This window comes from Miniopterus schreibersii, assembly GCF_964146895.1.
Source record: "Miniopterus schreibersii genome assembly, chromosome: 16".
In the NCBI taxonomy this organism is placed as follows: domain Eukaryota; kingdom Metazoa; phylum Chordata; class Mammalia; order Chiroptera; family Miniopteridae; genus Miniopterus; species Miniopterus schreibersii.
The window spans coordinates 30,120,222-30,132,843 of NC_138116.1; the positions used below are offsets into that span (position 1 = coordinate 30,120,222).

Sequence of the window (12,622 nt, forward strand, 5' to 3'; positions counted from 1 at the left end):
ATTTTTCATTTTAGGTATTGTACTTTTCAGCTCCAGAAGTTCTTTTTGGTTTCGTTTTAAGTTTTCTCTTTAGTAATATTTCCATTTTGTTCACACATCATTTTCTTGGCTTCTTCTACATTTTCCTTTAGTTTCTGAACATCTTTAAATAGTTGTTTTAAAGTCGTTATATAGTATATCTGTCATTAGGTCTTTTTCAGGGACAACTGCTAATTTATTTTTTTTCCTTTGAATGTGTCATACTTTCCTGTTTCTTTGTATGTCTTGCGATTTTTTGTTGTTGTTGAACATTGGATATTAGAATATAATAATGTGTTAACTTTGGAAATCAGATTCCCCATCTTCCCCAAGGTTTACTACTTTTTTTGCTATTGTTATTGGGTCTGTTTGTTTATTTTTAATTGTTGTAGGCTGTCTCTGTACCATGGATCAGACTTAGGTGTAAACTTAAGGGTCTTCTTGAGTAGTTTCTGAACCTTTCCCTGGACACACACGGTCACTTTATAGTTATCCCCTCATATGCAGTTGATTCTGAATGTCCTAGTCTTTAATGTCTGGCTCCCAAAAGAGGAAAAAGCAAAAAATGAAGAAAAGAAGAGTGACAGTCCTTTAAATTGCTGATGTCACTTCAGCTAGAGGGAGAGGGTCTTGTAACAATGGGGGGAATTGCAACAAAGGCTGTCTGTGCCTTTGTTGGCACCTCTGTGATCAGAAGTAGCAATGAGCTATCAGAGCACATATCACTGATATCTAGAAGACAGGGTCCTTTTAGCCCTCCCTGTCTTCCACAAGTTGTGTGCAAGCTGCTCAGGAACACATGCACAGTTGCCTGCCATTGGCTGAGGGTGGAGGATGGGTATCTGCTAAGGGCTGAAATTGAGCACAGTTTAAATTCTAAGCCTTCCTCTGGAAGTTGCAAGCCTTCAGCAGACCCCAGAGTTCCAAACAGTTACATCAGACAGATTTTGCGAGTGCAACTGTTGTCTAAGTAGGGAGACAGATTCTTGGTGCTTCTTATCCTACCATCTTCTCAGAATTCCTTGCCAGCAGTGATAGGCATTTGCTATTTTATTAATCTTAAGGCTTTTATAATGTACAAAAACAGTTTTTCCAAAACTTAGCAAAGTCAAGAATTAAGGGGAAATTTATTTTACTTGTTTGTGTTTTTTGTTTATACCATGAACAATAACATCTGGGGGGAAAACGTAAAATTATTTACCTAGCTGTAAAAGATATATCTAATTTCGTTAGGGCTGCAATAATTAGGTTTACTTTTCAAATCAGATTCAAGAATGCCTTTCATAGCTACCAGAAGCAGAACATGCCAGATAAATATAAAAGAGAGTAAATACATTCTTCAGAAACAAAGAGTACTTCAGTGAAATGAAAATTCTTATTCCTATCAAGTGGCTAGGAAAAGAGCTTTTATAAGTGTGCACTTACCAATTTAAAGGGGTTACTTCACACAGTGGCAGAACTCTAGGAGGAAAGGACAGCTCACTACACCCTCTTGTGGCCACACCTAAATGTTTGTAATCTGCTTGAAAGTTTTTAGATCAAGGTGGAAAACTCTATTTTTGTAAATCAAACATATGTAATATCAATTTGTATGTGTGTGTGTGTACATATATATATGTGTATATATATATATATATGTTGGCTCTAATTCACAATGGACTTTTCTTCCTTTTCCATTTTTTCAAAAAATTAAAGTACAATGAGATACCACCTCACACTGATTAGAATGTCCACTATCCAAAAAACAGAAAATAACAAGTGTTGTTGAGGATATGGAGAAACTGAAACCCTTGTACATTGTTGGTGGGACATTATGGTACAGTATGGTGGGTCTTCAAAAAATTTAAAAAAGAATTATCATATGATCCATAATTCTGGCTATATACCCAATTAAAAGCAGGGTTACGACAAATTTGTACACCCATGTTCATAGCAACACTATTCACAATAGCCAAAAGGTAGAAGGACCCACATGTTCATTAACAGATGAATGGATAAACAAAATGCAGCATATGCTTACAATAGGATATTATTCATATTTAAAAAGGAAAAAATTCTGACACATGCTACAACATGAATGAACCTTATGTTAAGTGAAATAAGCCAGTCACAAAAGGACACACATTGCATGAGTCCACTTATCTGAGGTACTTACAGTAGTCAAATTGTCAGAGATGAAAAGTAGAATGTTGATCGCCAGGAGCTGGGTTAAGGAGAGGTTGGGGAGTGATTATTTAATGGGTATAGAGTTTCAGTTTTGGAAGTAAAGTATTCTCTAGGTTAATATATTCTTTAACTAGAACATATACTGAAGGAGAAGTACATATGCCTTCTTTTCACAGCCAAAAGACAATGTAGTGCACTTATTGTAATTTTATTTAAATCCATGCACAAATTATTTTACCAAATAGGCTAGAATTAAATGAAATTAAATCTCAAAAGTAAAAAATAAACAAAGATGAAGGAAACTTGATGAGGTATCAGAGAGATCTAGAGAAAAGATTTTTCCACAAATTGAATGAATTAATAACACAATACCATGGTGAAACTGTATCTTACACAAAGAATGCTCTGATTCATTTCTAATAAAGCTATCATTTCTAGTCCATATATCAACATTCTTCTATTCTCATTTATTCATTTCACAAACATTTACTGAGTGCTAACTACATGTTAACTGCTGTGGATACTGAGATAAAAGACGCAGTCACTGTCCTCATGCTGCTATCTGATGGGGAGGTAATTGCATACCTCGAGCCATTTGCCTGCAACAGCTTTCTAGAGAGTTTTCCTGCCTTCTCTCATACTGTGTAAAACTTCCAGACTCATCTCTGGCAGTTATGTCATTCTTGTAGACAAAGATCGATCACACCAGAACTCCTTTGCTTGTGAGAGATAAACAATTATCTTCTTATTGTCCCTTAAACACATTAGCGCCTACTTCCAGACTTCTGAGGATTTCCTTCCACTCTTCCCATCCTTCAATACTTGGAATGCGCCTCTTGTGTTCTATCCAAATCCTATTCATTCAAGACCTGGCTCTTCCAAGAGATTTTCTGAGACTCCACTGGCCCACATTGCTTTCTCCCCCATCTGCTGCAAACTTTGTTTTCATTGCTACTTTGAAGTACCTTGGGGAAAATAATACGTTTTAAAAAGTAAAGAATTTTTTCAATAGATGGTGAGTAATTCTTTATGTCTATGAAAGACTAAAGAGGAAGAAACTAGGTTTAAAAACAGGAGAGGTTTTGGGCTGAACATGAAAAATAACTTCACATTGAGTTATTAAAAATATAAAAATTGGCCCAGCTGGGTGTGGCTCAGCAATTGAGCATCGACCTATGATCCAGGAGATCGCAGTTCCATTCCTGGTCAGGGCACATGCCTGGGCCTCGGACTCGATCCCCAGTCAGGGACATGCAGGAGGCAGCCCATCAATGACTCTCTCATCATTGATGTTTCTCTCTCTCTCTCTCTCTCTCTCTCTCTCTCTCTCTCTCTCTCCCCCTCCCTCCCTCTCCCTCTCCCTCTCCCTCTCCTTCTCCCTTTCTCTCTGAAATCAATAAAGATGTATTTAAAAAAAAAAAAAATATATATATATATATATATATATAAATTGGCAACAAATATTATATGTATTGCTTGAGCTGAGGGGGGAAAACATAAAAATGGTCCTGAATGGCTTAAAGCATTCAATTGTCTTAAAACAAAACAGAACATTTCTTCCAGACCTTTGAAACTATGTTATTTTATAATATTATAAATTGCTGACCCATGGCTACTGTGCTGTACATATGAGGCCAATACAAAGTAATGTTGAAGGAGAACTATAATTGAAAAAAAGAAAACTAAAAAAAGTTGCTGAACCCCAAGACAATTTCCTAAAGGTTTACAGTTGGTATAATAGGAATAAAATAATTCTATAATTAAAATATTTGTTTTCTAAATTTAGCTCTAAAGTATTTTGTTTCCTACCACAACTATTCATCTTAAAAAGATGTCTTGCTCTGGCAGGTTTGGCTCAGTGGTTAGAGTGTTGGCCCAAGGATCGAAGGCTTGCAAGTTCAATTTCTGGTCAAGCGCACATACCTCAGGTTACAGGTTAGACCCCAGCCCTAGTCAGGCCTCGTGTGTCTCTCTCATATCAATGTTTCTTTCTCTCTCTCTCCCCCTCCTCCTTCCCTTCCACTCTCTCTAGAAAAATCAATGGAAAAAAATATCCTCAGGCGAGGATTTAAAAAAAGAAGATGTCTTGCGTCCAGCCAGCGTGGCTCAGTGGTTGAGTGTCGACCCATGAACCAAGTCACGGTTCTATTCCTGGTCAGGGCACATGCCCAGGTCACTGGCTCCATCCCCATTAGGGGGTGTGTAGGAGGCAGCCTGTCAATGACTTTCACTCACTGATTCTCTCTCTCTCTCTCTCTCCCTCTCCTTTCCTCTCTGAAGTCAATAAGATATATATTCTTTAAAGTCTTCTGATGCATTACAGAATTGTACCCCTGAAACCTATATAATTTTATTAACCAACATCACCCCAGTAAATTAAATTAAAAAAAAGATGTCCTGGGATTTCAAAAATGTATTTCACTAACATATTTTTTGTTTATTTTTACTTATTATCTTACAATTTTATTAGGTTGACTCACATGAGCTATCTGTTTATAGGTTAAAATGGTTGAATATTGGCATGTTTTATGGTTTAGTTTTACAGTTTCCTTCTTGGCTGTTCCCCAGGCAGCAAAGTGGGTCATCACACAAGAAGAAGAAAAGCTATGTGCTCAGAAATACACAAAAGGAAGAATGGCATTGAATTTCATCCATTTATCTTTTCACCAAAAAAAGTAATGATACAAAACTTGATTTTTAGTTCTGTAATCATGTTAGATTTAAAATTTTTTAAAAAATGTTTTATTGATTTCAGAGAGAGGAAGGGAGGGGGAGAGCTAGAGAAACATCAGCGATCAGAGACAGTCATCGATCAGCTGCCTCCTGCACTCCCCCCCTGAGGATAGAGCCCACAACCTGGACATTTATCCTGACTGGGAATTGAACCATGATTTCCTGGTTCATGGGTCGACGCTCAACTACTGAGCCACACCAGCTAGGCTCATGTTAGATTTTTATGCCTATCTTCTGAGAAAGACAAAGTATTGTTAGAATATTCATGTCATAAAAGGGGCTTGCTTGTTTTTGAATTGCAGTAAAATACACATAACATAAAATCTGTCATATTAACTATTTTAAGTGTACATGTACAGTGGCATTAAATACATTCACACTTTTGTGCAACTATCACCACCATCCAATCTAGAACTTTTTTCTCTTCCAAAACTGAAACTCTGTACTCATGAAACATAACTCCCTATCCTCCCCTCCCCAGCCCCTGGCAACCAACACTCTACTTTATATCTGTGAGAATCTGACTTCTGTAGGTACTTCATACAAGTAAAATCATACAATAGGTGTCCTTCTGTGACTAGCTTATTTCACTTAGCATAATGTCCCCAGGGTTTAGCCATGCTGTAGCATGTGTCAGGATTTTCTTCCCTTTTTCCTCTTTATTTTTATTGTTGACACTATTACAGATGTACCATTACGATTTTCTTCCTATTTAAGATGAATTAATATTCTACTGTAAGCATATGCCACATTTTGTTTATCCATTCATCTGTTAATAGATACTTGGCTGTTGTGAATAGTGCCACAATGAACATGAGTGTACAAATTTCTCAAGAATCCGATTTTAATTCTTTTGGGTAAATACCCAAAGTGTGTGCTAGAAAAAGCTGAGATTGCCATGAAGTGAGTGTTAAAAGGAAATTCTGGTGAGCGCTCAGGAAGCAAAGAGGAGAGCTGGAGAAAAAGCCTTCCATGTTCTTAGAGCACATAATAATCACAAATAAAATGCTGGCAGAAATATGGGCAGTGAAAGTCATTCTGATGAGGTCTCATATAGAAATGAGGAACATGTTATAGGCATGGAAGAAAGACAACTCTTGTTAAAAAGCAGCAAAGGACTTGGCTGAGTTGTGTTTGTGTTCTAATGTCTTGTGGAAAGTATAGTTTGTGAGTGATGAAACTGGATATTCAGCTCAAGAAATTTCTAAGCAAAGTGTTGAAGGAGAAGCTTAGTTCCTTCTGACTAGCCTCTACCCAGTTATCCAGTTCCAAAGCCCCTTCCACATTCTTAGGTATCCATTATAGTAGCACTCTACTTCTCAGTACCAAAATCTGTATGACTCAGGGTTTCCAGAGAAACAGAATCAATAGGAAATATATAGATAGATGGATCTTTTTTTTAAGGAATTGGCTCACACATTATGGAAGTTGAGAAGTCCCAAGATCTGCAGGTTGGAGACCCAGGAGAGCTGATGGTGAAACTTCTAGTCTAAGTCTGAAGTCAGGAGAAGACCAATGTCCTAGCTCAAAGACAGTCAGGGAGAAAGAGTGAATTCTTCCTTACCTACCCATATTGGAGAAAGCAATCTGTTTTACTCAATCTACTGAATCAAATGTTAATCTTATCCAGGAACCCCCTCGGAGACATAATGTTTAACCAAATATCTGGGCACCCTTAGGCCTAGTCAAGTTGACACATAAAATTAACCATAGCAACCTCAATTAAAAAATGGGCAAAGAACTTGAACAGACATTTCTTCAAAAGAGATAAACAAATGGCCACTAACCACATGAAAAAATGTTCAACATCGCTAATCATCAGAGAAATGCAAATCAAAACTACAGGATACCACCTCACACTCATTAGGATGTCCACTACCAAAAAAACAAAATACCAAGTGTTGTTGAGGACATGAAGAACTTAAACCCTTGTGCACTATTGATAGGAATGTAAAATGGTTAGAGTCTTCAAAAAATTAAAAATAAAATTACCATATGATCCAGCAAGCCTAGTTCCTTCTGACTCTTTATAGTAAAATATAAGAAAAGAAAAATGAACTAAAGAAGTTGTGAAGCAAAAATGAACTTAAAGATTTGGAAATTTTTCAGCTTGTCCATATTGCAAAAAACACACAGAGCATGTTCTGAAGAGAATACCAAGAGTGTAGTGGCCAACTGTTTGTAAGGAGATTAATGTGGGTGTGAGCCATGGAACCAATTGGCCATCTGAACAGAAGCCAGGATTGGGATTATACCAGCAGAAATACTGCCAGCTGAGACTAAAGGAAGTAAAGAAAATGATTCAAACTGAAGGAAGTTTAAACATGCATTATTCTTCAAGAAAAAGGAAGAAGGACCCCAAAGGCAATTTCAGAGATCATCAGGGCTGCTACTCCCACAACAGGGCTGGAGTTCAAGGGCCAAGGCTGCCTCTGCCTTGGTTTCCGAGGGCAGTACCACAGCCCAGCAGAATGCCGTGCGGGTCGCTCTTGTGGAACACAGCATGGCTAGGCTCAAAGGGAGCCGAAGGTGCAGGGCTGCCCCATGGGGATGATACCACCACTCCAGTGACTCCTGAAAAAACCACTGCTCCAGTAAGTCCAGAAGGCAAAGTACCAAACCAAAGAGGATTATTCTTAAGCCTTAAGATCTAATGGAATTTGCCTCACTAAATTTTGCGAGGCAAATTCCATTAGAGGCCTGTCACCTCTTCTTTCCTCCCTATTTCGGAATGGTAATGTGTATTCTATGACTGTCCTACCATTGTATTTTGAAGTTCATAATTTATCTGGTTTCACAGGTTCATAGATGGAAAAGAATTTTGCCTCAAGTCTCACCCACAGCTTTTTTAGGTGATATTTAGATGAGACTTTGGACTTTGAAATGAAGAGTGATGCTAGAATGAGTTAAGACTTTTGGGGCTGTTGGGATGAAATGAATATAGTTTGTATGTGAGAAGGACATATATTTGGGGGGGAACGGTAGAATGTTATGGACTAAATGTTTGTATCCCCCCGGGGTTCCATACATTGAAGCCCTAACCTCCAATGTAATGGTATTTAGAGATGGGGGCCTTTGAGAAGTAATTAAGGTTAAATGATGCCATGAAAGTAGGGCACCCATAATAGGGTTAGTGGCCATATAAAAAGAGGAAGAGACTAGAGCACCCTCTCAACAGCCACGTGAGGACACAGCAAGAAGGCAGCTGTCTGCAAGCCAGGAAGAGGGCTCTCACCAGGAACCAAATCTGCCAGCACAATGATCTTAGGCTTCCCAGCCTCCAGAACGGTGAGAAATAAATGCCTGTTGTTTAAGTCACTCGGTCTATGATACTTTGTTATAAGAGCCCAAGCTGACTAAGATAGTTGTTTGTGTCTTTTGTTGTTGAGTTGTAAGAGTTCTTTATATGTGCTGGACTTTAGCCCTGTATATGATTTTCAAATATTTTATCCTATTCTCTGGATTGTCTTTTCATTGGTTTTTAAAGGCATCATGGTTTGGGCTAATTATATTAAAATATTACTTTTAACTTATGACTTTTCCAATAAATGGCATTTGGTTAAAATAAGAGATCATTAATGCAACATCTTCTTTATTACCTGGAACTGGCATTAATTTAATGATATGCTCTTTACTATTCCATTCCCTACTACAAACCACAATGAACCCAGAAACCGGCAAGGTGAGTTTAGCATGCTCAATCAAAAGCTGCTCAGTGCTGGTTCATTCTGTGGCAACTGATGGAGAACAGCAGAATAGCAGCTAAGCACACAAAAATCAACCTCACATACCACCTTGCCACAAGGGGCATTCATTTGGCACTCAGGAGAAGTTTCTCTGAGTCAGACTAAAGCATTTAGATTTAGAAATAGCCTGGGAAACACACAATGTAAGAAATTACAACAGGCAAGTAAATTTTGATTTTTTAAAAATGGGTGCTACTAGGTTTTTCTTCATTTCTTATTTCTATACATAATCCTTTTCTTGTGACTAGAAGCCTACAAATACTCTCTGCTAGTCCTATTAATGATGTATTGCCAACAACTTTTAAAACCGGGGTCTTTGTCGTTCTTAATGGCTTGGCAATTCAGTGCTGTGAATAAAAGAATAGACTTCCCTGCTTCACCATTATGTAATTTTTTTGGAACAATAATTATCCTCATAGATGCCAAGTCAATACGTAAAGCTTAACATCAACCCAGAGATCTTTAAATTTTGTCTACTAGAAAATTTAAGAATCCTTTGGAATTCTTTTTCATTCTAACAGAAACAAGATTATGATGCTTCTGGTAAGCATTCAGCTAAAATTTCTTCTGGTTTCTATCTCTTAACCCTGTGCAAAAGAATGACACTTCACTATCAGATATTTCCTAAGGGACATTAAGCTTTAAGCCAAAATTTTTGTGATAACCAAGAGAGGGAAAATATTGCCAATAACCTTAGTTACTGATGAAAAGGAAATTTTTATATTAGGTTGTAGTTTATAAGAGTGAGGTATATATCAACAAATAGCTGATAATTCATCTTTAGCGCATGCTTGTTGTACCCTTTCTCTGTATCATTGAGAATGGCTCATGTGATTGAGTTCAGAGGATACAAGTTTGGTAACATTTAAAGGACCATCTAGAATTTGCCAGGACTCTTTCTTACGGGAGGCAGCTGATTCTAAAAACCACTTAAAGGAGGGAATAGGAATTTTATTATATATCTCCTGGATGTCTCATAATTTTTTTCTTTTAATGGCAGCAGTTACTGGTACCCTTATAACAACATGCCCACTATTCCACAAGAGAGAAAGTGTATTGTATTTGAAAGAAATGGGTATGTTACTCAATATATCCTTTGTATTTAGGAAGTGAAATATTAACCAGTCTGTAGGAACTAAAAAGTCTATTGAAATGAGTTACAAACATAAGTACAAAGCTGAAGGTTGAAATGTTCTTCAGTTGACATTTTCCTAAAAGGTAAGGAAAGTTTGCTTTTTTATTACCCAAGATAGTTCTGGAGACTTGGGTCAAAATTAGGCCAATATTGGCCTTTCTGTACTTTTTAAAAAAGCAATCTACCATTTTATTTATTTATTGAGGCATAATTGCATACAAAATTATATTAGTTTAAGGTGTATAACAACACAATCTACCATTTTAAATGAGTCAGTAACTGGATTCTTAAAGCAATCCTATTTTAAGAGACAAATTAAGCATTTTGGAAAACTAGGATAAGATAATTTGAAAAGTTTGAAGAAAAATGAGAGAAAAAAACTAACTATAGAAATGTACAGGATATGGCTATAGATGTGAAATAAATCAGGCAAAGACAAATACCATATGATTTTACTTATATATGGAATCTAAAAAAACAAAATAAACAAAAAAAAATAGAAATAGACTCACAGATACAGAGAACAGACTGACAGTTGACAGGGGAGATGGGTTGGGGGACTGGGTGAAAAGGTGAAGAGATGAAGAAGTACAAATTGGTAGTTACAGAACAGTCCACAGAGATGTAAATTACAGTATAGGGAATATAGTCAATATCGTAATAACTATGTATGGGGCCACTATACACAATAACTATATCGGGGGACCACTCTGTTAAGTACATGATTGTATAACCACTATGCTGTACATCTAATACTAATACAGAATAATGTTAAATGTAAACTGTAATAAAAAACCATTAACAGCAAAAAGAAATGCTATAGGATATAATGAACAAACATACCTCCTGGGCTGTGACCGGCATTCCTCCTCCCCACTGTCTGCCTCCTAAATAGGAAGAAAAATGAGAAAAATAATTTACAACCTAAGGTCTCATATCACAGTATCAACAATGCAATTTTACTAAGCTTTACATGTAGGAATACCTTTTTCATGCTGTGTACTTGAAATAAATTCACTATAAAAAGTGATATAGAGGAGGTTGATATACATTAATAGAAGTTATTCCCGGAGGAAACTTCAACAATAGTCTACAAATTTCATTGATAACAAAGTGCTAATAATTAAAGAATTACCTCTAAAAACCAACTGAAGATGTTATATTATTGTTACATATATTGTTATATGATTGTTATGCTACTTCAAATTCAAAATGAACAGGCATTCTGACTACCACCAGCAAATCTCATCAAGATGACCTATTAAGGATTCTGATCCCCAAACAACAACCTAAACAATGAGCACCGCTTCACAAAGTGTTCATGATCAAATTACCATTGCCATCAACATAATGGCTACTTCTTAGTGAGTACCTATAACGTGTTGGGCACCTTGCTCAACACTTTGTCCTACTTATTCCTTATAAACTCAGAGGGCTGATGGTCCATATTCTCATTGATTCTAATGTACATAACTTAGGGTAAATCAATGTGATAAAAAATAACTGAATCATAGTTTAATTGTGATATTGATTTTTTTCTTAGTGGCACATAAAATAATTGAGGGTGTTAGAACCTATAGCAATTCAGACTCAATGAAGTATGAATATTTTACAGATAAAGAAACTGAAATTCACAAAGAGGAAAGAAATAAGTTGCCCAAGGAAACTCATATGGTGAAGCTAGAATTAAAACTGATAAAGTACTGCCTCCTAACACATCGAAAAGCATATAATTTACCACTCTCTAGCCTAGGTTAGGGCCACTGGGAGTTGGAAGGGCGGGGCCAGTAGATCTCCCATGGGTGGGGAGCTGCCAGTCAGGCACGTGGGGAGGAGGGGGAATGGCCCCCACCCCAGAGCCATACAACTCAGTCTCTGACACCCCAAGTATGCCCAATGTTATGTGGCTGTGGTGCTCTGGGCTCGGGAACCCAATGTGTTGTTGAGATCCCACTCTCCTCAGGGGGAACCTTTGCAGCTGAGAAATCCCTCCAGACTCTCAACCGCTGCACATGGGTGCAGGGCCAGCACTCTTCACATCTCCACACATCCTATGGATTCTTCTCCATATGGATTCTTCTGTAAATCCTTAGTTATAAAACTTCTGTTCAGCTAGTCTTTAGTTGGTTATTCAGGTTGATTGTTCTATAATTTAGTTGTAATTCCAGTTTGGACCTGGGAGGAAGTGAGTGTAACTTCTATCTACTCCAACACCATCTCAGATCTTGGATATCTTTGAATGCCAAATAAATAATCAACATGTTAGTTGAGAGCTGCTAGAGTTCATAGGGGACACAAAGAAGAGTGAGACAGTACCATACTCAAGTTTATCTGTCGGAAGAGATAAGATGGTTATATTTGAAAAGTTGATCCAACAAGCACAGTGTAAATGTATGGCACTGGAAATACATTTCACAGGAGTTCAGAAGAGAGCTATCACTGTGAGTACAGTGTTCACAGGAACAAATCAGCTTTGAGTCTGATTGTGAAGAAAGAGAAAGATCTGAAGAAGCACAGAGACTGACAGGCATTTGAGACATAAGTAAAAGGAAAGAACAGCAGGAATATGTTTGATACATTGGGGTGGCTGTGACCTGCAAAGGTAAGTTGCTGAGGGCAGGCTGTCCACATCTGACCTGATGTGGAAGCCAGGGAAGGGTCTTACTGGCATCTCAGAAAATGGAATAAAATTCTAAATATGTTGCTTTGGTGGCAATAATACATTTTTTAAGGAAACACTGCCTTAAACTTGGAAAGCCAATCAAGAAAAATCGGGTACTTTTCCTAAAGCCAACGGACACTGGTTAATCACAGATATCCACTA

General features: G+C 37.3%; 1 protein-coding gene across 5 annotated transcripts in view; it reads right to left on the reverse strand.

The window, feature by feature from the left end:
- Positions 1–12,622, reverse strand: part of SSH2 (slingshot protein phosphatase 2) — a 210,240-nt gene that overhangs the window by 117,572 nt on the left and 80,046 nt on the right. For all 5 annotated transcript variants that reach the window (XM_081161269.1, XM_081161266.1, XM_081161265.1 and 2 more), the window contains one exon: positions 10,642–10,685. In XM_081161269.1, coding sequence (XP_081017395.1) covers positions 10,642–10,685 — 44 coding nt within the window. The remainder of the gene's footprint in view (positions 1–10,641; positions 10,686–12,622) is intronic.